The 27,526-nt window shown below is 41.5% G+C and overlaps 1 protein-coding gene across 1 annotated transcript; it reads left to right on the top strand.

Moving 5' to 3' along the window:
- Positions 1 to 4,878: 4,878 nt before the first annotated feature.
- LOC130222188 (tripartite motif-containing protein 16-like) lies at positions 4,879 to 20,963 on the top strand. Its single transcript, XM_056454825.1, has 5 exons — positions 4,879 to 5,332; positions 11,812 to 11,984; positions 19,010 to 19,183; positions 19,996 to 20,042; positions 20,364 to 20,963. Exons 3-5 carry the CDS (start codon positions 19,023 to 19,025, stop codon positions 20,888 to 20,890), a joined length of 735 nt encoding a protein of 244 aa, XP_056310800.1. The 5' UTR covers positions 4,879 to 5,332; positions 11,812 to 11,984; positions 19,010 to 19,022; the 3' UTR covers positions 20,891 to 20,963.
- Positions 20,964 to 27,526: the final 6,563 nt, after the last annotated feature.

Genomic DNA, 27,526 nt, shown 5'->3' with positions numbered 1-27,526 from the left:
CACTGAATAATTCTTCAACGATATCATCTAGCAATGAAACATGAAGTTATATGTGAAGAACTCAATCATTTATTGAAGATGTGCCTAAAGTAATATGTGTTCTGCAGATGATTTCTTCATTTAGCGTTAACAGCAAAAGTAGGAGTAACAGTGATTTTTTTTTTTACACAACACTGAATACTTTACTATTGGTTTATTCTGATGATTATTTATACATTTTGTTTTTAATAATTTTACAGATTCTCATTTCTGTTTCTATTCAAGACTAAGTCTATCTGTTTTTTGCTCCTGTGTTTAGATGAGCTGCTCTTCATTTATCAGCTTAAATGTAGCCTGAAGAAGAAATATCAAAGTGTGTTTGAAGGAGTTGCTCAGCAAGGAGACTCCACACTTCTGAATAACATCTACACAGATCTCTATATCACTCAGGGTGCGAGTGAACAGGTCAACACTGAACATGAGATCAGACAGATTGAAGCTGCTTCCAGACGTCATCAGTCACTAGAGATACAGGTTGAATGCAAACATTTGTTTGAAGCAGCTGAACAAGACGAGCAGATCAGAACTGTCCTGACGAAAGGAGTTGCTGGCATCGGGAAATCAGTCTCTGTGCAAAAGTTTGTTCTGGATTGGACTGAAGGGAAAGAAAATCAAGACATCAGCTTCATATTTCCTCTTCCATTCAGAGAGATGAACTTAAAGGAGAAAGACAAAGTTTAAAAGACCTCATAACTCAGTTTTTCCCAGAGACTAAAGGACTGAACCTTACAAGAAGCACACGATTCAAAGTCCTGTTCATCCTTGATGGATTGGATGAATGTCGTCTTCCTCTGAACTGAATCAGAATCAGAATCAGAATCAGAAAGAGCTTTATTGCCAGGTATGTTTCACACATACGAGGAATTTGTTTTCGTGACAGAGCTTCTACAGTGCAACAGGATTACAGAGACAGGACAAAAACAGATAATAAATATATTTTTTTTAAAAATAGAAGTAAGTAGTGAGTGCAAATATACAGATTGACAAGTGTATGTACATGTTTATTACTATATACAACGTTATATGTGCAGCTGTTATGTGCAAATTGGCATGTAAAGTGTGTTGTTAAATAAGTGTATATGTGTATAAAAGTGTATAGCAAGTAGTGATGTTGGTTCCGCAATTATTATCATCAAGTGTTCATGAGATGGATTGCCTGAGGGAAGAAACTGTTTCTGTGTCGGGCTGTTCTGGTGCGCAGTGCTCTGTAGCGTCGACCAGAAGGTAAAAGTTCAAAGAGGCAGTGTGCTGGGTGTGAGGGGTCCAGAGTGATTTTGGCAGCCCTTCTGCTCGCTCTGGATAAGTACAGTTCTTGGGGTAGGAAGGGTTGTACCAGTGATTCGCTCAGCAGTCCGAACTATTCGACGTAGTCTTTGGAGGTCGTATTTAGTAGCTGAGCTAAACCAGACAGTTATTGATGTGCAGATGACTGATTCAATGATGGAGGTGTAGAACTGTTTCAGCAGCTCCTTTGGGAGGTTAAACTTCCTCAGCTGACGAAGAAAGTACATCCTCTGTTGAGCTTTTTTGACAATGGAGTCAATGTGAGTGTCCCACTTCAGGTCCTTAGAGATGGTGGTGCCCAGGAACTTGAATGACTCCACTGCTGCCACAATGCTGTCCATGATGCTCAGTGGGGGAGAGCAGGGGGGTTTCTCCTGAAGTCCACTATCATCTCCACTGTTTTGAGCGTGTTGAGCTCCAGGTTGTTGTTACTGCACCAGACAGCCAACTCCTTAACCTCCTGTCTGTAGGCAGACTCGTCACCGTCCTGAATGAGGCCGATAAGTGTGGTGTCGTCTGCAAACTTCAAGAGCTTCACAGAGGAGTCTTTTGATGTGCAGTCATTCGTGTACAGGGAGAAGAGCAGTGGGGAGAGGACACACCCCTGGGGGCGCCAGTGCTGATTGTGCGGATGCTAGATGAGAATTTTCCCAGCTTCACCAGCTGCTGCCTGTCCGTTAGGAAGCTGTTGATCCACTGACAGACAGAGGTGGGCACAGAGAGCTGAGTTAATTTGGGCAGGAGAAGTTTTGGGATGATAGTGTTAAACGCCGAGCTGAAGTCAACAAACAACATCCTCACATAGGTCCCTGGTCTGTCTAGTGTTGCAGAGCATAATGCAGTCCCATATTAACCGCATCATCCACAGACCTGTTTGCTCTGTAGGCAAACTGAAGAGAGTCCAGTGAGGGTTCAGTGATGTCCTTCAGGTGAGCCAGCATCAGTTTTTCAAAGGACTTCATGACCACAGATGTTAGTGCCACCGGTCTGTAGTCATTTAGTCCTGTAAGTTTGGGTTTCTTTGGGATGGGGATGATGGTGGAGCGTTTGAGGCAGGAGGGCACTTCACACAGCTCCAGTGATCTGTTGAAGATCAGGTGAAGATGGGGGCCAGTTGGTCAGCACAGGATTTTAAACAGGCTGGTGTTATAAAATCTGGGCCTGGTGCTTTTTTCCTCTTCTGTTTCCGGAAGACCTGGCACACCTCCTCTTCACTGAACTGTAGGGCAGGTATGAGGGCGGGGGATGGTGGTGTTAATGGTGGCGTGAAGAGCAGTTCAGAGTGGGTGTGGGGGGTTTTCTCAAACCGGCAGTAAAACTCATTCAGGTCGTTTGCAAGTCGTTCATTGTCTACAGTGCTGGGGGATGGTGTCTTGTAGTTTGTGATGTTTTTCAAACTTTTCCACACAGATGCTGAGTCGCTGGAAGAGAACTGACTCCTTAGTTTCTCAGAATAGTTCCTTTTTGCGACTCTGATCTCCTTTTCCAGTGTGTATTTGGCCTGCTTATACAAGGCCCTATCCCCATTTCTGTAAGCAACCTCCTTGGCCTGACGTAGCTGTCTGAGTTTTACAGTGAACCATGGTTTGTCATTATTGTATGTGAGTTGAGTCCTGGTAGGAATGCACACGTCTTCACAGAAACTGATATAAGATGTTACAGTCTCTGTGAGCTCATCCAGATCGTTTGCAGCAGCTTCAAAAACACTCCAGTCAGTGAGGTCGAAACAGGCTTGTAGATCTCGCTCTGTTTCGTTAGTCCATCTTTTCACAGATCTTAATACAGGTTTGGCTGTTTTCAGTTTCTGCCTGTAGGTTGGAATGAGATGAATCAAACAATGGTCAGAGCGTCCCAAAGCTGCACGTTGGACGGAGCGGTATGCATCCTTTATTGTAGTATAACAGTGATCCAGTATATTTCTGTCTCTTGTGGGACATGTAACATGCTGTCTATATTTTGGCAGTTCACGGGACAGTTTTGCTTTGTTAAAGTCCCCGAGAATGATTAAAGCAGAGTCCGGGTGTTGTTGCTCTAACACCGTGATCTGATCAGCTAGTTTCTGTATCGCCAGACTCGCGTGCGCGAGCGGAGGAATGTAACACTGACGAGGATGAACGAGCAGAACTCGCGCGGGGAGTAAAAAGGCTTACAGTTAATAAACAGTGCTTCGAGATCTGGACAGCACATCTTCTTTAAAACTGTTACATCTGTACACCACCTTTCATTGATGTAAAAGCACGTCCCGCCACCGCGTGATTTCCGCGTTGATTCTTCGTCGCGATCCGCTCTGAACAGCTGATAGCCGGTAGGTGAAGCGCGTTGTCCGGTATGGTGTCGTTCAGCCAGGTTTCCGTGAAACACAGAGCAGCTGAATGCAGAAAATCCCTGGTTGTCTGAGAGAGCAGAATGAGTTCGTCTATTTTGTTGGGTAGAGAGCGGAGATTTGCTAGATGAATGCTAGGCAGCGCGGTCCGAAATCCGCGCTGTCTGAGTTTCACAAGCGCGCCTGCACGCTTTCCTCGTCTGCGCGCTTGAAAGCGTTTGAGCAGCACCGCGGCTCCTCCGACTACGATGTCCAACAGAACATCAGATAAATCCAGGTATGGAAAAATATTCGGTGGTGTATGTGCCCGAATGTCCAACAATTCGTCTCTGGTGAAACTAATTGTAGGAAAATGACTCGAGACAGGACAAACTAACAAAAACACAAACACTACTGCAGAGCACGACACGGAGGCTGCCATCGTCATCGGCGCCATCTTGGATATACCTTTGCTGGTAATGAGACGTGTCGTGATGTATCTTCAGCAGTCTCTCTGGATGTTCTCCTGACGAACCTCATCAAGGGAAATCTGCTTCCTTCTGCTCTCATCTGGATCACCAGCAGACCAGCAGCTGCCAGTAAGATTCCTGCTGACTGTATCGACCGGCTGACAGAGATACGAGGATTCAATGATGCCCAAAAGGAGGAGTACTTCAGAAAGAGACTCACAGATCAGAATCAGGCCAGAGAAATCATTGATCACATTAAACAGTCAAAGAGTCTCTTTATTATGTGCCACATCCCAGTCTTCTGCTGGATTTCAGCCACTGTTCTCCAGAACATTTTGAAGGAGAACAGAAATACTGAACTGAAACACAGGGCTAATGCTGAAACACTGCAGGAATCTCCCAAGACTCTGACACAGATGTACACACACTTTCTCCGCTTTCAGATCCAGCAGAGCAGAAGAAAGTATGATGGAGAAAACACACCAGATGTCTCCTGGGATCCAAACCTCATCCTTTCACTGGGGAAACTGGCCTTCCAGCAGCTGGAAAGAAACAATGTGATCTTCTATGAGAGCGATCTGAAAGACTGTGGCATTGACGTCTATAAGGCATCTGTGTACTCAGGCATGTGCACCCAGATCTTCAAGGAGGAGACGGGAATCATTCTTGGTACCATGTCTGCTTTCTTCACTTGAGCATTCAAGAGTTCATTGCAGCGCTTTATCAACATCTGTTTCGAGACAGCGACAAGAAACAAGCAGAAAAAAGTAGAAATCTATGAGGAATTTGCTGAAGACTGCTGTGGACAAGGCTCTAAAAAGTGAGAATGGACATCTGGACCTTTACCTTCGCTTCCTTCTCGGTCTGTCATTCCAGTCCAATCGACAACTCTTACGAGGCCTGTTGACACAGCAGGATGACAGAGACCAGAGCAAGAGGAAATAATTGCATACATCAAGCAGAAACTTGAGGGAAATCTGTCTCCAGAGAGATCCATCAATCTGTTTTACTGTCTGAATGAACTGAACGACCAAACTCTGCTGAAAGAGATTCAGTCTCACCTCAGTAGAGGAAGTCTGTCATCTGCTGACCTTTCACCTGCCCAGTGGTCTGCTCTGGTCTTTGTGTTGTTGACCTCAGAGGAGGAGCTGGAGGAGTTTGAGCTTCAGAAATTCCAGAGATCAGACGAGTGTCTCATCAGACTATCAGCAGTCATCAAATCCTCCAAAAGAGCTCAGTAAGTCAAAGTGCTTCTATCTCAAATTAAATAATAGTATATCATGTTAATAACCATGAACAATAGTGATATCATCTGCACTTGAAAATACATTAATAATTGTTTCTTATTTAATATTTTAGTGTTTTTAATAACGTTTAGATTAATGTTTTGGCAGTGGTTGTTTAAGGGATAGTTTACCCAAAAAAAATGTACAAATTTTACTCGCCCTTAAGGGGTTATAAACCTTTCTCAAACTTTGTTTCTCCTGTTAAACATAAAAGAAGATGCCTGTAGAAAGAAGCCTGTAACCATTGACTTACACCAGTTGTTTTTCCTACCATGTAGGTCAATGGCTAATGGTTTTCAGCTGTCATAAAAAACTATTTTCTGTTAAGCAGAATAAAAAGATCATAAAGGTTTGGAACCACTTAAGGGTAAGTAAATGTTTAGGTGAACTATCTCTTAAGAAGCAGCAAATAAGCCAGTAAACTACATGGTCTATTAACGGAAATTGCACACAAGTCAGCTATAAAATGATACAGCACCTTAAAAGTCCTTTCTGGTAAGAGTGGAATGATCACACTGATGTTGTTTTTCTCCATTCTGTCTATTTTGACCCATCTCTATGTTGATAATTATCAGGTAACACTGACTACGTTTACATGGACATCAGTAATGGAGTTATTTGCCTTAATCTAATTAAGACAATAATAAGATTAAGGCGTTTACATGAGCTGCTTTGGTGCTGCTTTGGTGCGTTTTGGTGCATTACTGCCACCTCTGATGAAACTTGCTTGATGGAAAGATGACTGAGGGAGAGGACTTATTTCCTCATGACCATACCTCCAGGAGTACATGTTAAGATGCAATAACTTAATTCCTGATGCTGTGCTCAAAAAATAAAAACACTTTATTGTGTATATATATTATATATATATATATATATATATTATATATATATATAATATATAATGCTTTTCCAATATTTTCCCTTAACTATTAATGACTATAGTATTTTAAATGTGTAACACCTGGTGTTATTCTATTGTTTTAGCTGTTATATACTATAATGTGTTTCTGTTTAGTACAGCATATTATTTACAGTAAATAACTGAACTGAACTATTCTGCCTCATATGTTTCATTGACAGTTTTATTGATCACTAAGATGTGATTGACTTGGATTTAAGTTGCTTTGATTTAAAAATTAAATTAGCAAAAATAGTTCAGATGTAGCTAAGCCTCTTTTGCCAAGTAGCTTTTAGCTTAGCTTGCTACAGTTCCCAGGGGGTAGCTTTTAGTGTAGTTAAGCTACATTTTAAGTAGAGTAGCTAATAGCTTAGCTCACTACATTTTTCTAGTAGCTTGCCCAACTCTGTGTCCATGTAAACGCACTCACTGACACAGACACACACAGATAAAACAACAGTACCAGGACAGGCCAACCAGGACCATGACATAGCTCCCTTCTAGGAGAAGATTCCAGATGATCCTCAGAGGAAAACACAAAACAAAAGTGAGTTCAGCAAGCTGGAGGTGCTACAGTGAACAAGGGTGATGGGGAAGAGGCAGGTAAATGAAACCATGACAGGGTACAGGACAGATGGTGAGGGGGAAACTGACAGACAGGTGAACAGGAAGAAGGACAAAGCCAAGGCAGGGACTACTGGACAGTAAACCAGGGCAGATCCTGTGGATCAGGATAAACAGCTGGAGCACAGAGATATAATGTGTCCTTAAATTTAGCATTCACAGGTGAGGCAGTCCTTATCACTGGCACTTCTAAATTGTATTTAATTTCTATATTCTGTATCTCTGTTTGCTTTCTTTTGTCTGTTGATATGCAGCTTTTAAATGTGCTAAAGGAAATTATTATTATTTAGTTTGTTCATGTGTTTTATTGTCTGTCATCTGTGGACCTTTGTGTATGATCTTCTCGTCTTTTGATAAAAATATTTCTTCATCTATTCACATCTGAAGGAAGCCATTTACTTTTGTTGCATAAACCTAAATCCTATTAAAAGCTCAAATCACCAGATGTGCTCACTAATTGGTGAAGTTAAACCAGTCACCACAGTCAGATGTGCTTCAGACTATTAAACACACCAGATCACACATACATATTGTGTTTTTTCTCTACACAGGCTACAGGGATGTAAACTCACTGTTCAGTCCTGTGAGAGTTTGTCTTCAGCTCTACAATCGTCAAACTGTGTCCTGAGAGAGCTGGACCTGAGTAACAATGACCTGCAGGATTCAGGAGTGAAGCTTCTCTCTGATGGACTGAAGAGTCACACTGTAAACTGGAGACACTGAGGTAAATGATTCTCCACTCAGCAATGTCACACAAACAGTTACATATTGTGTTACCATATGTGGAGCCCCTTTCAGTAGATTGGCTGAAGAAGAATAAACAAACATTTCCAAGGATGTGATTTTATTCATATCTACACATTGATAATGATTATATGATTATGTCTATGTGTTGACTCAGAATAAAAAAGACAAATCTATTTAAATGTTTTACTGAATAAACTGCATGAAGCTGCATTTTCAGAATTGAAGTAACTCTTTTCCTGATGTACACCATAAGGGTGTCAAAACAGTTCGGCATCTGTTCAGTAATAGATCATAACTGGTTGTTACATACTGATGTAGTTTATCTCATATGCACTTTGTCATTGTAGATGAGGTGAGGGATGAGCACGAGTAATTAAAAGCTCCAACTACTTTAGAAAGCAGATAACCGTGCACAATCACTGTCTTGTAGTCTTAAAGTCTTTTTGCTGCTCAGGGAGAAATGAAAGCTGTAAAGTTATCAGAGTGATACTTGTGGATCCAGGCTGTCTGTAGAACGAGTTTTCACCACTGCATCTGTCATGGATCAGCTGTGATAAACGCAGCCATTCAGCATCATCATTTCTGTTGAGGAACACAATGGCCAATCACAGGTGTTTAAGAACTCGCTCAACAGTGCTCAAAAAGCAAGCGGGATTATTAATTCAATGTCAAGTCAAGTCAATGTTTATTTATAAAGCGCTTTTAAGACAACAAGTGTTGTACAATCATGCTCCATTTAAAACGAAGGACAAATAAAGGACACAAGACTCTCATATGGTTTAATGTCAAAGAGTGAAATGAGTTTTCAGACTAGATTTTAAAACAGAACGAGTTAAAACTCTAACATGTAGAGGCAAATTATTACAAACTGGTTTGTGTTCTGACCACATGTGCTTGGCTGTACACTATATCAATAAAGGGTTTAGTCTTTTAAAAACACCGCTGTAACACATTGAGCCACTGAACATTGCTCTTAAGATGTATTTCTACAGGGGGAAAGTGTGAATTTCCTCCAAACCTCTCAGATATAGTCTGTGTTAGTAAATGCAAGACTATTGATTAACTCCAGCATAACACTGTATGACAACGCTTCAGATGACTGTTCTAGAGCCTACAGCTAATTAATCTGTCAGATTCTGGATGCATTACATCTAAAGAACATTATAAATGATGAATGATCTTAATAAAACAAACACATTTAGAGATGGTATGCAAGTAAATAATTTCACTCACCTGGGAAACGGAGGCCACGTGAACGGTTTGTGAAGTGCACACAGCATGCCATATCATCTGATACTTGTAGGAAATAATTCCAAAAGGCGACTGACTGTGTAAGCCACATAAACAACACAAAAATACATCGAGTTCAGCGGCTAATCAGCCGGAATCAGCTGAGGTGACGAGACAGCGACCAGGGAGACCTAGCTGTCACTCAAGTGGCCACGCCCTTAATTATGCAGACTTAATATAACCTAATAAACTAAACGGATGAGTTATAAAAAAATTCACCCCCTCACAGTTGCCATGAAGGGTAATATTAGCCAGATGAACCAAAATGGTTCTTTGTATTTGTTTTTGTAAACACCTTTTTTTCCTGCTGTAAAGTCGGCCATTTTAACAGTGGGCTCAATAGAAATCTGCTCTATATGGAGCCAGGACTAGCAGGATTTCCATGAATTGCAGTTTCAGTTACTTCTGTATTGGCTTCACGAGGGAGAGTGGGAGGTTGCTGCTTGGTCATTACTCTACTTATTGACTCAGTGCTATAGCTGAGCACCATGCACTGCAGCACCAACAGTAAATCTATACACTGCTATAACTATTGCTGTACACTGACATTGCAAAGACTTAAACTATTTTAAACCTTTTCAAAAATTTAATGGCTTGAAACTGTTCAGCAACTGGTCAAAAATACTGGTAGTTTACCTTGTTAATAAAGGGTTTGCTGAATAATTGCAGACTCCTGCATTTTCAGATGGAGACTGTTCTTATATGTGTATTGATTGCTGACACATTTAACATATTACTTATGATATAAATAAACAATGCATATCTAATTTTAGATCTTCAATAGAAAAGCTATATTCCATATTTTAATGAGACGGTTTTATTTCATTTTAAGATAGAACATTTTGTATAAATAAATGTTTACAATATTTAATTAAAATACTCTTAAATTAAAGCAAAATATTTTAGTCATCTAACTCTAGAGTAGATTTAGTCACTAAAATCTGATCAAATGTAGTCGACTAAACCTAAAATGATTCAGAAGGCTGAAATACAACTAAAACTAAATCAAAATTTGCTGTTAAAATTAAAACACTTCATATATCTGACTGCTCGTATTATAGGAAAAACTGAATACTTTAAAGGGCACATAGGTTAACCCTTTTTTCATATTTAATATAAGTCTTTTGTGTCCTCAGAATGTGTCTGTAAAGTTTCAGCTCAAAACACCCATCAGATTATTTATATAGCTGTTTGAAGTGTCTATATTATAGCTGGAAAAAAGGTTTTGCTGTTTTTCTGTACTGGCCCTTTAAGGCTAGTCCTCCCAGCCCGCCGTTCCCACGTGCCTGTCAGCAATCGCCGCCCTCGGCTGCCTCAGGAAGCAGATCTCACGTAACGAGTGTGAGAAATACTACAGTAAGAACTTTAACAATCAGTATTTGATGCATTTTTTGTGGAGTTGCTCACACATTGTCGTTACAAAGTTCACGCATACACACAGCAAGGACACAAACATAGCGCACACACATACACACACACGTAGCGCAGACATACACGCACACCATAGCTCAGACACGGAAACACACACTTAGCTCAGACACGCAGACACACACACACAGCTCAGACACGAGGACGCACAAACAGAGAGAGAGAGAGAGTGTGTTAAGCTTTGCACTCGTTTTGCACGCATATGTGACATGATACTGGTAATCTCCACTGCTGTATGGATATCTGTTATATTAATGTACAAAATAAACCTGATTTAACGTCCACAAACCGCGATTGAAGCGTCTTCCTTTATAATTGTTCTGACACACGGCTGTGCTGATTAAGTGCATCTGAAGTGAATCGCTGTAATTCATTACACACGTGCTCTGTTTTAAAACATTTTAAACTTGTGAAACTCACTCTTGATCACGTTTGATGATGATTGATGATCCTAGCGAACTGAACACACCTTTTATTCCGGCTCCCTTGCGCTCATCCTGTCTTGTTGATATGATTATACACGTGACTACCGGACATGTTAATGCGCGCAGCTGTCAATCAATATTGGTGGGCGGGGGGACCGCTCTCCTACGTAAAGTTGCGATCAATCTGAAAACCGCTCCAATTGGTCCACCGTTTTTATGTTGTTAAATTTGGAAAAAAAAAGGAACAGGGTGTTTTTCACCGTAGGTGCCCTTTAATTGTGGAAAATTAACAATTGTGTATAGAAGGAATCGCTAATACACTGTGATGCACAGAATCTGTGTATTTAAATGAAGTTTATTAACTAATTATGAGAGGAGCATGTGCTTATGATTGACTGCTAATGCATTGGATCCACCATCAGATAATTCCTAAATCACTATAATAACCAGAGTATCTTACCTTAGCCGCCTTCGCTTTGAAAACTCCACCCCTCCAACCCCTACTCCTCCCTTTGCCTTGACAGGGCGGCACAGAGGCCCAGTGGTAAGCATCGTGGCCTCATAACAAGAATGTCACTGGTTCATATCTTTACCTGGCCAAGTTGACATTTCTGTGTGGAGTTTACATGTTTTCTCCGTGTTTTATTATTTAATTTCTGTATTTTTGTTATATACCCATCTGTTTCACTTTATTCTGTAAAGGGCTTTGAGATGCAACTTTTAAAGATGCTACAGAAAATTATTGTTATTAGTTTGTTCATTAAAATATTAATAAATGAAACAGTTTAAAAAGTATTCCTGTCTTGCAGTGTTAGGTGTTTAATGAAGAGTTGGGCTATTGGAGCATCTGAAGGAAGCATTTAATTGTGTTTTAGACATTAATACTGTTTAAAGCTAAAATCACCAGATGTGCTCACTAATTAGTGAAGTTAAACCAGTCACTACATTCATACATGCTTCAGACTATTAAACACACCAGATCAACACATACATATTGTGTTTGTTCTCTACACAGGCTACAGGGCTGTAATCTCACTGTTCAGTGCTGTGAGAGTTTGTCTTCAGCTCTACAATCCTCAAACTGTGTCCTGAGAGAGCTGGACCTGAGTACAATGACCTGCAGGATTCAGGAGTGAAGCTTCTCTCTGATGGACTGAAGAGTCAACACTGTAAACTGGAGATACTGAGGTAAATGATTCTCCACTCTACAATAACTACAGTCAGACAGTTTCATAGGGCTTTTCATGCTTGAACATGTTAACCCTGGGTGATACTAAACCCCAGATAACAGGAATTATGGTTGATCAGTAATTATGTTTCACACTGCTCATACTATACCTGTAGTTAATCCTCAGGGGTCTAAGGTGATTTTGGGATCACTGAGATGTTGACATAGCCTGACATTTGTGCTTATTCAGCTACTTCTTTCATAGTACTGGCCAACATGTATTTTTATTTGTATTCAGCACAAACTGTGCTACAATATATGTGAGAAATTGGTGTACATGCTTGTGTTTTTTTAGAAATAAATATTATGTGTGGTTAGTAGGTTTTAGAGGAAACAATAGCTGAAATAAGGTCCAAAAAGCAGACTGAATGTGCCTGAACAAGACTTTAGAGTAAGCAGTCTTGTAGGCTGGAATATTTACTGCACAATTATGTGAAAATGATTCTGTTCTCTCATTCAAAGAAAACATTACAAATGATCTAGGATTTGTTGGTGTAACGAGGAGACTGACACGGAGGGATCCATTATGCAGTATTTATTAGTCACAGTCAAACACAAACATCCAATACACACTAAAGTGTGAACACACATCAACAGTAATCAATAATGGTCTTGGGGCTGGCGGCTGACTGACACAGAGTGATTTACCAGGCATAGATCAGTGGCAGGCGGAGTGGTTCAGAATCCGTTAGACAGGCTTGGGTCGAGGGCAACTCAGTCAGAAACAGTCCGGGGTTATTCTCAGAAGATCAGACAGGAAAGAACGCTCAGTAATGCTGGCCGGGGCTAAACAAGACTTCGCAATGAACTGGTGTTTCAGTGTGGCTTATATAGGAAGCGTGGGTCGTTAACTAGATTCAGTTCAGGTGTGTGCACAATCAGTTTAGATGGATGATGTAATGCTTAAAAGTCCGGGGATGGTGACCTCTGCTGGCGAGGGGAATGACTGGGACCAAGTCGGTAACAGAGCCCCCCTCCAACGAACGGCTCCTGAAGTGAGAAGAATCGCTATGCCGGGGTCTTCCACGGGGGCGAGGGGCCGGCATTTCCGGGTGTTGTAAGTGGAACTCATTCACCAGAGTTGGGTCGAGAATGTCCTTACGGTTGATCCAAGATCTTTCCTCCGGGCCGTACTTCCAGTCGATAAGGTACTGTAGTTGTCCGTCCCGGCGTCTGGATCTCAGGATCTCGTGGATCCGATAAGCCTCCTCTCCGTCGATCATGATAGGCGGGGGACCCTGTTCACCGGCTGCCACCCCCTATCCACCTCGGCTGGACCAACAGCAGGCTTGAGCAGAGAGACATGGAATGTGGAGAGATACAATAATGGTTAGGAAGTGTCAGTCGAAAGGAAACAGGAGAGATTTGTCTTTCTATTTGGAAAGGACCCACGTACCTAGGGCTGAGTTTCTTGCAGGGTAGTTTCGGCGAAGATCTCGAGCAGATAGCCACACCCACTGTCCTGGGGAATACGTGGGACCAGGACGATGCCGATCAGCCTGTTCTTTGAATCTTCGGATGGCATGCGCTAGATGGGTGTGAGCTGCGTTCCATACCTCCTCACATTTCTTGAACCAAGTCTCGACGGCTGGGAGTTCGGAAGTTTCACCAGACCAGGGAAATAGGGGGTTGAAAACCAAGTACACATTGAAAGGGAGTCAGACCTGTAGATGACTCTCAGAGAGTTCTGCGCGTATTCTGCCCACATGAGAAATTTGTTCCACTCCGCCTGGTTGGAGTGACAATAGGTGCGCAGGAATCGACCGATCTCCTGATTGGGGCGTTCCGTTTGTCCGTTGGACTGTGGGTGATAGCCTGAAGTTAGACTGATGTTGACCTGGAGGTTCTTGAAGAATGCAGACCACAATCGGGAGGTAAATTGGGGACCTCGATCTGAGACGATGTCTTCAGGTAGACCATAGTAGCGGAATACACATTCACATAGTAGTTCTGCCGTCTCCAGAGCTGTCGGCAGCTTGGGTATGGCTAGGTCGACAAGCCTTAGAGAAACGATCAACAACGGTAAGTATGGTGGTATTCCCTTGGGACTGAGGTAAATCGGTATGAAATCAATGGCTATGTGTGACCAGGGACGACGTGGGACCTCTAGGGGTTGAAGCAGCCCGGCTGGACGGTGACGGGATTGTTTAGCCATCTGAAGGAAGAGCATTTGTTAATGAAATTGATCACATCTTTATTGATAGATGACCACCAGTAGCGGGACTGGATTAGTTAACTGTAGCTTGCTGCCTGGGTGACCGGAACTGGGATGGTTGTGGACTTCAGCAATAAGTTTTTCACGAAGCAACAGGAAACAAAGATTCTGTTCTCGGGACATGCCTGCGGAGTAGGGTTTTGTTCAGATGCCTGAATGATTTCATTCTCATATCCCATTGAATGGGTGCTAGGATTAAGGGATCCTTCAAGACTGGCTCGACATCCTCAGCCAATGTTTCTTCATCCGAAAGGCGAGAGAGAGCGTCCGCCTTGACATTCTTGGAACCGGGGATGTAGGTGACTTTGAAGTCGAAGCGAGTAAAGAATAGAGCCCACCTTGCTTGTCTAGGGTTTAATCTCTTGCAGGACCGGATATATTCGAGGTTTTTGTGGTCTGTAATAACGGTGAATGGGTGTTTAGCGCCCTCAAGCCAATGTCTCCACTCCTCCAAAGCTGCTTTCATGGCTAGGAGTTTGCGATTGCCAACGTCATAATTTCTCTCAGCTGGGTTGGCTTACGGGAATAAAAGGCACAGGGATGGAGTTTATTCGTGGTTTGGGATCTCTGGGACAGAATGGCTCCAATACCCGTGTTGGATGCATCGATCTACCACAAATGGTTGATTAGGATCAGGATGACACAGGATGGGTGCGGTTGAGAAACGGGACTTGAGTTGGTTGAATGCTCTAATGGCGTCTGGATTCCACTTCAGACGAGCGTTGTTGGCTTTGACCATGGCTGTAAGGGGAGCTGCTCTGTACTGAAGTTTCTGATAAACCGTCTGTAAAAGTTGGCAAACCCCAGGAAACGTTGTAGCTGTCGGATGGTCTCAGGTTGTGGCCATTGCGTGACGGAGTCGACCTTCTGCTGATCCATGGCGACTCCCTCGGGACTGATGATATAGCCCAGAAATGAGATGCAGGTTTGATGGAACTCACATTTAGAGATCTTGGCATACAGCTGGTGTTGAATCAGACGTTTTAAAACAGCTCTGACATGCTGGATATGTTCAGGTAAGGAATTGGAGTATATAAGGATGTCGTCGATGTATACGATGACCCACTGATTGAGCATGTCTCTAAATATCTCATTTATGAAGGCCTGGAACACGGAAGGACTGTTAGCTAGGCCGAAGGGCATAACGAGGTATTCATAGTGGCCATTTACGGTAGAGAACCCGGTTTTCCATTCGTCCCCCTGTCGATACGGACGAGATTGTAAGCACTGCGGAGATCCAATTTGTAAAGTATTGGGCTGAGCGGAGTTGTTCAAGGGCTGCTGGAACTAATGGTAAGGGGTAGCGGTACTTGACAGTAATTTCATTCAGTCCTCTAGTCGATGCAGGGGCGTAGACTACCGTCTTTCTTCTTAACGAAGAAAAACCCGGCTGAAGCAGGTGAAGTGGATGGTCGTATGAAGCCTTTCTCCAGCTCCTCAGAGATGTAAGTATTCATGGCTTCAGTTTCTGGTTGAGAGAGGGGAAAAATCCGACCACGAGGGGCCGTTGTACCTGGCAGTAGCTCAATGGCACAATCATACTCGCGATGGAGCGGGAGCTTAGTAGCTTTCTGTTTGTTAAAGGCTTCGATGAGATCGTGATAAGCTTCAGGGACTTGACATAATTCGGGGTCTTCAGTACTGGCAATGGTGTTAATCTGGACAGGGAGGACAGAGTGTAGACACTGGTTAAAGCAATTATTGCTCCATTTTGCGATCTCACCATTTTTCCAGGAAATTTGGGGGTCATGAAGTTGTAACCAGGGTAACCCGAGGATAACGGTGTGTCGAGGAGAGTCAATCACTAGAAGGGAGAGTTTTTTCTTGATGAAGAGAGCCTGTTTGAAGAGAGATTGGCAGAGTTCGGAATTTTATGTGTCCTTCCCCCAGGGGGTGCCCGTCTATAGCAGTGATGGCTAGGGAAGAATTACAGGAGGTTAGAGGAATGGAATGGGTAGTGGCAAACGTGTGATCAATAAAGTTGCCAGCGGCTCCTGAATCGACCATGGCCAGAGTCGAGATCTCAATCTCATCACATCTTAAACAAAACGGGTACACTCAGAACATCATTAGTGGTCGTGAACACGGTGGTGGCACTCACCGGAAGGGCCTTGGGCGGACACAGGATTTTCGTATGACCTGAAAGACCGCAATATAGGCATAGATGATTTCTCCGTCTTCGTTCACGTTCCTCGGGGGTTAGTCGGGTTCTGCCCAGTTGCATGGGTTCAGTGGGATTCTCAGGAGATACAGGACTGGGAATGACAGAGCACAAGGGATTACGGGTGCAAAGCAGATTGTCTAACCTGATTGAAAGTTCAATGAGCTGGTCCAATGTTTTCCCATCATCACATGCCATCTCCTTTTGCAGTTCCGGGTTAAGAGCTTTCCTGTAGAGTGTCTTAAGAGGATCATCAGCCCAGCCCGTTTGCACTGCCAGTGTGCGGAAATGCAGAGCGAATTCGGCTGCAGGACGATCTCTCTGTTGAACCCACAAAAGCTCCTCACCAGCATTACGACCACCCTCAGGATGATCGAACATAGTGCAAAAACGTTTGAGAAAGTCGTTAAATGAGGGAAATATCGGGGTGCTGTCTGGCCAAACTGCAGTAGCCCAGTCTAATGCTTTTCCCGTGAGCAGTGAACATACAAAAGCAATTTTACCGTTCTCATCCTTAAATAGGTGGGGCTGTTGGGCGATAAACAGCTTGCACTGAAGTAAAAAGCCTTTGCATTTAGCTGGGTTACCTGAGAACTTATCGGGGAATGCCAAACGAACCCCGGAAACAGTCTGGGTCTGTGCAACAAATGGTTGACTTGGAGAGTAGTTGGCGGTGAGTTGCGCTGTGGGAGCAGCTTGTAGGTTTTGCAGTGATTTCACCAATTCATTTGTTAGCTGGGTTAAATGATAACTGTTGCTGATGTGTGGTTAATACCTGAGCTTGAGCTGTGACTTCGTGGGACAAAACCTGTACGGCTGCGGGATCCTTGTTGGCAAAGTCTTCTGTAATGAGGAGACTGACACGGAGGGATCCATTATGCAGTATTTATTAGTCAGTCAAACACAAACATCCAATACGCATTAAAGTGTGAACACACATCAACAGTAATCAATAATGGTCTTGGGGCTGGCGGCTGACTGACACAGAGTGATTTACCAGACATAGATCAGTGGCAGGCGGAGTGGTTCAGAATCCGTTAGACAGGCTTGGGTCGAGGGCAGGCAGCGTGGTTCAGTCCATGTATAAAGCAAGGGTCGTGGGCAGGCAGAAGGCAACTCAAGAGTCAGAAACAGTCCGGGGTTATTCTCAGAAGATCAGACAGGAAAGAACGCTCAGTAATGCTGGCCGGGCTAAACAAGACTTCGCAATGAACTGGTGTTTGAGTGTGGCTTCTATAGGAAGCGTGGGTCGTTAACTAGATTCAGTTCAGGTGTGTGCACAATCAGTTTAGATGGATGTGTAATGCTTAAAAGTCCGGGGATGGTGACCTCTGCTGGCCAGCGAGGGGAATGACTGGGACCGAGTCTGTAACAGTTGGGTTTGTTTTAGGTGATCTCAGCGGTATGCATGAGTGACAATGGTCATGAATAATTCACACTTGGAGAGACAACAGACACTCCCCCACTCACCCATCAAGGGCAGTGTACAGCAATGTCCATCTGCAACAGCTAGCCCAAACTAAATGCTTGTTGTATGACTTGCTGTGTGACCATGTAAACACTCTGGGTGAACAATATACAGTGCTCAGCATATATAAGTACACCCCTCTAATCTCTCTTTTACATTCATATTTTAAATAGGAAGCTCTACATTATTATATATGTGGATATACAATAGATTAGCCAAATCTGGAGCTCATCTAACAAAATAACTTCTGATAAAGCTCCAAAAACTGGTCCACTCAAATGTATATGTTCTAGAAAAATATTAAATACAAAATTAAAAAAGAGGAAAAATCAAGAGAAGCAAAACAATGGAAGAATTCAGCTGAAATTTTGTCGGGTTTTTTGCAATATTTTGCCTGAATTTAATTGTGTTAATTTCTGTTTAATAAATCTGTTTGTTTAAATGCACCAAAATACACTGCCTATATTGACTGAGAAATGGAGGAAAATCTGGATTTTCAGAATGGGCTGTACTCCATTATGCTGAGCGGCTGTATGTGCACTTATACAGCGGCACATATAATATATTTTGAAATGGTCTAAAACGTGTTGGCCAAACTCTCTTGTGCATTAATCCAGCATTTAATAATCATTTGTGAATGAGTCTGAGACACTGAAGTAGCGTAATGACAAAAGCTTTAAACACAAGAATAAATCCTATTTTAAAGATGAAAAACAATTCCTTTAAATCTAAATCAGATTTGAAGACCTTTTATAGAGATTTCCCCAAATAGTTGCAGTCTTAGTTCACTTTTTGAAAACTTTAGCAGGTTGTGACTGTGGGTGTCAACATTCAACATCACTCTCCGTGTGAACAGCCCTTAAGTCTTACCAGATGTGGAGCCCAAATGTGCAGGGGTGTGATTTAATTTATATTGATATACAGTTCTACAGATGATGTTGAGTCCTTGTTGAGTGTGTGAGTGTGTTTGCTGATGTAAGGGCTTGATCAATAAGGAGAGCTCATCAGGATGTGTGTGTGTGTGTGTGTGTGTGTTCATCACTGCTGTTGACATGAGCAGAAACAGCAGTCAGCATCTTCACAACACAAAGAGATGTGTGATTGTCCAACTGTGTGATGTGGACTATTGCTGTGTTTGTAGATTGTCTGGCTGTATGGTGACAGAGGAAGGCTGTGGTTTTCTGTCTTCAGCTCTGACTTCAAACCCCTCACACCTGAGAGAGCTGGATCTGAGCTACAATCATCCAGGAGATTCAGGAGTCAAGCTGCTCTCTGAACAACTGGAGGATCCAAACTACACACTGGACAAACTCAAGTATGTGGAGCATCACTGGCCTTGTGCTTTTCCACTGAATGGCTTTAAAAAGACACTAGAAAGCTCTTTTCTGATCTTCAGTTTTCTGTGAGGGTTATGGGGTGAGGACAGACAGAAGATACAGCTTGTAGAGTATTCCAGTCATGTCTATGAAGAGCAAATCATTGAGTGTGAAATGAATCTCCTCTGTAAATGTTGGAGTGTATTGGCTCAGTTGTGACATTGACGGGACACACTGTACAGTTTCAGCATTTGAGCTGAGCAGAGAACTTCTTCCTCCATTTGTGCTGAAGAATCCTCCAATATCAGGTCAGGAATAGGGTTGGGGATTGAAGATGGATTCAGATTCTGGAATCAGACACTTGGATTAATGTTCAGACTCTTGTTCTAAAATCAACATCTGGATTCCTCTTCTCTGTGCACACGTGTGTATTTTTCACTTGCTAATCTCTCAGGAACTGGCGAGCAGCTTTAATAATCTGAACATAGTTTAGAGATGGACTGCAACATGTGCTCAAAGGCTGCATGTGCTGAAGAACGATGGCAAAGCTAAGTGTGATCACTGTAATAAATGAATGTTGCAGCAGGGTGTCTCCATCAACATGAGCAGTATCTGCGCTCGCTTCACCAACAGCAGAGGAAAAGAACGCACTGTGTTAGATTCATTGTGCATCCCGGCTGGAACCAACAAGTGTTGTGTGTTTTAGCTGAAGAGTTTGGAGCGTGTAGCTGAGCAGCTCAGTGCTAGCTTTAGCTTATTAGCTGAGGGTGAAACTAAACAGCTCATTCTCTCCATCTGTGTGTGTTTACAGTCTGGATCATGGAGGAGACGCGAGGATTACAGCAGGACCACGCAAATGTAGGACTACACACACACACACACACACACACACACATGAGTATTACAGCAGGACCACGCAAATGTAGGACTACACACACACACACACGCAAGCACATGCACACACACACACACACACACACACACGTACACATGCACACACACGCTCTCTCTCACACACACACAAGCGCACACACACACACACACACACACACTCTCTCTCTCTCTCTCACACACACACACACACCACACTCTCTCTCTCTCTCTCTCTCTCACACACACACACACACACACACACACACACACAGCTGTGGTTATAAATGTGTGTGTTCTTGTGTTCAGATGTCTGTTTCCTCACACTGGATCCAAACACAGCACACACTCGTCTAATTCTGTCTGAGGAGAACAGAGAGGTGAAGCGTATGAGGGAGAATCAGCCGTATCCTGATCATCCAGACAGATTTGAATATTGTCCTCAGGTGTTGTGCAGAGAGAGTGTGTGTGGACGCTGTTACTGGGAGACTGACTGCAGTGGAGATGATGTGTATATATCAGTGTCATATAAGAGCATCAGGAGGAAGGGACGAGGTTATGAGTCTTGGTTTAGATCTAATGCTCAGTCCTGGAGTTTGATCTGTGATTCCTCCAGTTTCTCATTCTCACACAATGACACACACACTCGTCTTCCAGTGAAGCGGCTCAGCAGTAGAATAGGAGTGTTTGTGGATCACAGTGCAGGAACTCTGATCTTCTACAACATCTATAGAGACACAATGAGCCTCATCCACTCAGTCCAGACCACATTCACTGAGCCGCTCTGGCCTGGGTTTAGGCTTTATTATCCTGGATCATCAGTGAAACTGAGCTGAAGACTGACGAGAGATTTACCCACAATCCTCTGCAGGAGCAGTCAGCAGCTGTGTGTGTGTGTGACAGAGAGTGAGAGAGAGAGCGTGTGGTGTGTGTGTGTGTGTGTGTGTGGAGAGAGAGAGAGAGAGACTTTTTTTGACATTTAAAAAGCTATTATTTTACAATAGTTTAACTTTCCTGGTGATTTCCTGTGCTGAACACCACTTTCTTTCTGATAAATTCAACAAATTTCCAACTCTAGTTATTCCTGCTGAAGCAAAGTTGTCAATGTCTTTCTTTGACATACTGATCTTTTATACAACCATGGATTATGAAAAAGTGGTTCATTAAGCCATAATGTGTCCTCTGCTCTAATTTAAAAAAGCTCTGAGCTTTGAACACAGACCCACAAAACTTTATATCAGTCTTTTCTTTCAAACTATATTCTGAAATTGTTTATCAAACCCCATCATGTTTTTTTTTTCGTAAATTTTCAAGAGCAAGACCCACGGTATTAGCTCAAAGAATAAAGCAGTTTTTGGGCAGTCTGTAGTCTCATTGCATTAACTTTGGAGACTAATGAATTAAACCTTGACCACCTTCATTAACAGGAAGAGAAAGTACTCCGGATGGCAGCCAATGATGTCCATACCAATAGAAGTCCACAAAGGCTTTTTGAAGTTTTAACAAAAAATCTTTAGGAGGGTCCAGCACTGTCAATCGATGCTATAACATTGAAGCAGGCAAGATTGTTCACTACTAAAACTCTGCCCCTGTACGAGAGTTGTGCTTGATTCCATTTACATCTATGTAACCTTCCAGTGATTTTCTCAATAAGTCCTTCCCAATTCTTTTCCATAAATTGTTCAGTACCAAAGAACAGTCAAGTATTTTGACACCTTCTTTGTTCCAGAGACACTGATGTGGAAGCTTTGGTGGAATCCGGTCTAACCAAGAGCCAAGTAACAGGGTATTAGTCTTTCCCCAATTAACCTGTGCAGAAGATGCGTTTTGAAATAAGTTGAGACAAGACAGTAGATTTGCGACATCCTCTTCTGATCTGATAATCACTGTAATGTCGTCAGCATAGGCTGTCAGTTTTACTGTTGGTATAGACAGAGAGTTCGAAGATGGAAAAATTAGACCTTGTAACTTCTCTCTCAACATCTTTAAATAATGGTTCAATAGAGATTGCATACAAGAGACCAGATAAACTACAGCCTTGTCTTACTCCTCTCTGTACTGGAAAGGGTCTTGTCAAAATTCCAATGATTTTCAACATGCTGTAGACATCTTTATACAAAGACTTATCCATAAGATAATCTGTTTTCCAAAGCCAAACCTCTCAAGTGCTGTAAATAAGTATTTGTCCACTTTGTCAAAGGCCTTTTCTTGGTCCAGACACACTAGGCAAGATCTAGTTTGTGCAAGTCAGTTAAATATACATATCTCGCACAAGAAAGAGATTGTCAAAAATTGATCGTTTTGGAAGGCAATACGATTGATCTTTGTGAATAATTGATGTTAAAGAGGCCCTAAGACGATTGGTTAACACTTTAGATAATATTTTGTAATCCGTTCCTAACAGTAAGATTGGTCGCCAGTTTTTAATAGTCCAAGATCTCCTTTCTTAGGTAAAAGAGTCACCACAGCTCTTCTACAGCTGAGAGGCAAAGTTCCCAATTTAAAACACTCAAGTAACACAGCATACAAATTCTTGTCTGATAATTGGCCAGAAGGCTTTGTAAACTCTAATCCTGGTGCTTTTCCTGGAGATTGTTGTTGAACAGCTTTGTCTAACTCTTGGAGGGACAGAGTTTTTTCCAGTTCAGCTTTATCATCTTCTCCAAGTTGTGGAAGTCCTTCTAATAGCTGATCAACTGCTTCAGGGTTACAAGGTTGTGCAGTGTACAAATCTTCATAAAACCGTAGAACTTGGAGATTTATTTCCTTTTTTTCATGCATTTGCTTTCCATTTGTTAATTTAAGATGCTTTATATCTTTTCTTTCTGACATTTTCTTTTCCAGGGAAAAAAGAAAGTTGTTGATGAGTCCATTCTATTTAGATGTAAATTCTTCCTCGTACATATGCATTATGACTCCTTTCTTCATGCAAGTTTTTTTAAGACTAAATTGTATTTTTTAAGTATCTTCACAGTCTCTCCATCTTCATTTGAACCAAAAGAGCTGCTCAACTAGAGAATTTGTTGTTCTAAGAAATTAACTTTTTCTTTTATATCAGCTTTTAGATTTCTTGTGTATTGTTGGCAGAAAATCTGAATCTGTGCTTTGTCAATGTCCCACCACTGACTCAAAGTTTTATACTGTGGTTTGTCTCTCTCTCCACTCTTTCCAGAAGATATTTAAAAATTGCTTAAAAGAAGTGTCTTGCAACAGGCTATTATTAAATCGCCAATAACTGTTCTGGACTGTGCTTTGTGTTATAGACATAGTTACTGCTACAAAATAGTGATCAGAAAAACATGTTGGTAAAATGCGGACTATTAAAAAAACTATTTCTATTTCCCATTTGGACATATATTCTATCAAGTCGTGCACCAGAAATAACATTATTATTTATTTTTAACCATGTATATTGTTTATCATTTGGAAAAGTTTCTCTCCAAAGATCGACTAATTTATGATACTGGACTACGGTTTTGAGAGTCTTTGCTGATAATAAATGAGGCTCAACATGGTTTCTATCCATAGTATAATCGAGAGTGCAATTAAATCACCGGCTATAAAAATTATTCTATTATTTGGAATATCTGAAATAACATCTTGCAATTTTTAAAAAAAAAGTCACTCTTCCTGAGCCATCATTTGGAGCATAAACATTAATTAGTGAAAAGCTTAAATCATATATCTTGATATCTAACGTTTGCAATCTACCAGGTATAATTTCTGTTATTTTATGATCTTGAAATTGCAAATCTGCAGAAATAAGAATGGCTACTCCAGCACTGACATTTGTTCCATGACTAAGGAAAACTTTACCACTCCACTCTCGTAGCCATTGTGTCTGATTTTCCATATCTGTGTGTGTTTCTTGCAGGAAAATGACATTCAGTTTTTTTAAGCTTATAAAATCAATTAAAGAAATACTTTTTTCTGCACTACGACATCCATTAATATTTAAAGTTCCAAAATTTAAGGATGTCATAGGTGTATTCTACAAAAGAAACCTTATCTAAATACTTTTAGTTTCTTTTGTGCTGTTTAATCATATTTACTTATTTTTGTCAAACTTTTCACGTTAGTCATAATTTTCTTAAGGCGATATCGTTTCTGTCTACTCAATTCTTCAAAAGTTGCAAGACGCAAAAAAACGCTTCAAATCTGGAAAAAAAAAGCTTTGATCTGTGGTTTACGAGCTCCCTTGGTACTGACAAGAAAATCACTTATTTGCTTCACTGTATACAGTTTTGAAGAGGATATTCCTGTTTTGTCAGTGTTTTCTTCATCTGACAAACTCCCTAGACTCTTCAGATCATTTTCGGAGTCATTATCAGAATAAACACATTCTGAGCTCATAGCAGACATGTGAATGAGGTTTTCTTCCACTACCTCATCTTCATCATCATCATCCTCATTATTCTCTTTCCTCACTTGTTTTCTTTCTGATAATGTATTATCTCTATTTGTTTGTATAGGTTCTTCTTCACTGCCAGTTCGTCGATCAGACATATCAGCGCTTTCAACATTACTGTTTGTATTAGTTTGATCTACAGGTGGTGTTTGAATTTCATCAGAGTGCTCGTTTACTCGGTTTACGATTTGGTCAGTTATTTGTGATTGAGATGGTCTGTCATTCTGTTTATTAGGGCATGTTTGCCTGATATGACCCTGTTCTCCGCACAGAAAACACCGCATGTGATCTGACGTGATGAAAATTGTGTAATCTTTACCCTCGTTTGTGATTTTTACAGCCAGATTAAGCGGATCCTGTTGCGCATTCAATATTATGTGCGTATACCTTTAAAAGACATAACGTGCTTGACATTTTGATCGGGGCTGTTAGCTAATAATAATAATGCATTTTATTTAGGGCGCCTTTCATGACACTCAAGGTCACCGTACAGAGCAGCTAGAACAATCAGTTCAAATAAAAACACAATAAAATCAATAAAATACAATACTAACTTTTTTTTTAAAAATGCAGTCGGGTTAAAGAAAATAAGCTGGTCTAAGCAGATGTGTTTTGAGTTTGGATTTAAATTGTGAAAGAGAGTCTAAATTACGGAGATCAGGAGGAAGTGAATTCCAAAGCTGAGGAGCAGAGTGGCTGAAGTCTCTGTTCCCCATGGTGACAAGGCGGACAGAGGGAACAGTGCGGTGAATGGAAGAAGAAGACCTGAGTGTTCGAGAAAGTGTGGCGATATGAACAAGATCAGCAAGGTATGGAGGAGCGAGATTGTGGATGGCTTTAAAAGTGAGAAGAAGTATTTTATAATTAATTCTAAAAGATATGGGAAGCCAGTGAAGCTGCTGTAGAATGGGTGTGATGTGGCAGATAGAGGGGGTTTTTGTGATAATACAGGCTGCAGCGTTTTGTACCAGTTGTAATTTATGAAGAGTTTTTTTAGGGAGGCCAAACAGAAGGGAATTACAGTAATCTAAACGGGATGTGACTAAACTATGAACAAGAATGGCAGCTGAATGAGGTATGAGGGAAGGACGTAACGATTTATATTTCGAAGGTGGAAATAAGCGGATCGGGTGACATTATTAACATGTGCAGTGAATGAAAGGGTGCTGTTGAAGATGACCCCCAGACTCTTAATCTGAAGGGAGGGGGTAATGACAGAATCATCTGGGGGAATGGAAAAGCTATGTGATTTATTTAAAGTGGATTGTGTACCTATAAGTAGAAGTTCAGTTTTATTGTCATTTAATTTCAGGAAGTTTGAGGTGAACCAGGATTTGATGTCTGCAAAGCAGTTAGTAAGGGATGAAGGTGACAGTTTGTGGTTGGGTTTGGTTGATAGGTAGAGCTGGGTGTCATCTGCGTAGCAATGAAAATGAATTTGGTGTTTACGGAAAATATAACCAAGTGGAAGAAGATAGATGATAAATAGCAGCGGACCCAAAACTGAACCCTGGGGCACATCAGTAGTGACAGGGACTGATGACGAGGTGAAAGACTTAATTGAATGAACTGAGTGCGACCTGAGAGGTATGAATGAAACCAACTGAGAGGTGTGTTCCCAATGCCAATTGAGGCGAGCCTGTCCAGAAGAATGTTATGTGAGATTGTGTCAAAAGCCGCACTTAGATCAAGCAGAAGAAGAATGGATAGTGAACCAGAGTCTGCTGCTAGGAGGAGGTCATTAGTGATTTTGAGTAAAGCTGTTTCTGTGCTATGTAGTGGGCGAAAACCAGACTGGAATTGTTCATATAAGTTATTACAGGAAAGATGGGTGTGAAGTTGGGCAGCGACAGTTTTTTCAAGAATTTTAGAGATGAATGGTAGGTTTGAAATAGGACGAAAATTATTGAGGTTATTGGGATCTAAACCAGGTTTCTTTAAAATTGGAGTAACAGCAGCAACTTTGAGAGAGAAAGGAACAATACCAGTGGTGAGAGAGGAGTGAATTATGTCAGTGATGAGAGAAGACAGGGAAGGGAGTATGGCCTTTATAAGAGTAGTAGGTAAGGGGTCTGGCCTGCAGGTAGATGGTTTGGATTTAAGAATTAGACTACATATTTCAGTTACTGAGGGTAGAACAAATTCTGAGAATGAATGAGAGGGGGTGAATATGACTTGGACAGATGGATTCAAAACAGAAGTGGACAGAATTTGCTGATAGATGTGTTCAATTTTTGAAGAGAAAAATGAAGCTAAGTTGTTACAGAAATCCACGGTATATAGGTTTGGAGGAAGTGAGATAGAGGGTTTTGTTATGTTTGTAAAGAGAGAAAAGAGGGCTTTAGAATTGCCTTCATTGGAACTGATTAAACTGGAATAGTATGTGGATTTAGCTGCAGAAATAGAGTCTTTATAGTGATGAATGTGATTTGCATACATGTCCCTGTGTACAGTGAGATTGGTTTTCCTGTAGAGTCTTTCAAGCTGACGTCCTTTTGATTTTAATTGTCTAAGAGCAGGAGTGAACCAAGGTGCAGACAGAGTAAATGAAACAGTCCTGGTTTTTAAGGGAGCATGATTATTTAGAAGGTTATGAAGATTATTGTTGTAGTGAGAGAGCAGTTCATCTGGTGTATAGAGACCATCAGTACTGGGAAAGCTGTTGATATCAGAAGATAAAGTGTCCAAGTTGATGTCCTTAATTTTTCGGAATGATATTGTGCGTGAAGGATTACATTTGGAAAGTGAGAGATTAACACTGAATGAAAGTAGCATATGATCAGAGAAAGGGAAGGAGTCAGCTTTACAGTTATCAGGTGTAACACCAGAACAGCAGATCAAGTCCAGAATATGACCTTTATCATGTGTGGGAAAGTCTACGTATTGTTGAAGTTCAAAACTATCTAAACAGGATGTGAAATCTTTAGTGAGAGTATTGTAGTTAATGTCCATATGAATGTTAAAATCTCCAAGAAGTATTATGTTGGGCGAGAGTGTAGAAAGATGAGTCATGAATGCCGCAAAGTCAGCAATAAATTCGTTATTTGGCTTTGGTGGGCGGTAC

This window comes from Danio aesculapii, chromosome 4 (assembly GCF_903798145.1).
Source record: "Danio aesculapii chromosome 4, fDanAes4.1, whole genome shotgun sequence".
Classification (NCBI taxonomy): Eukaryota; Metazoa; Chordata; class Actinopteri; order Cypriniformes; family Danionidae; genus Danio; species Danio aesculapii.
Note: the sequence above shows the minus strand (reverse complement) of the source record. Positions and strands in the feature narration are given on the sequence as shown.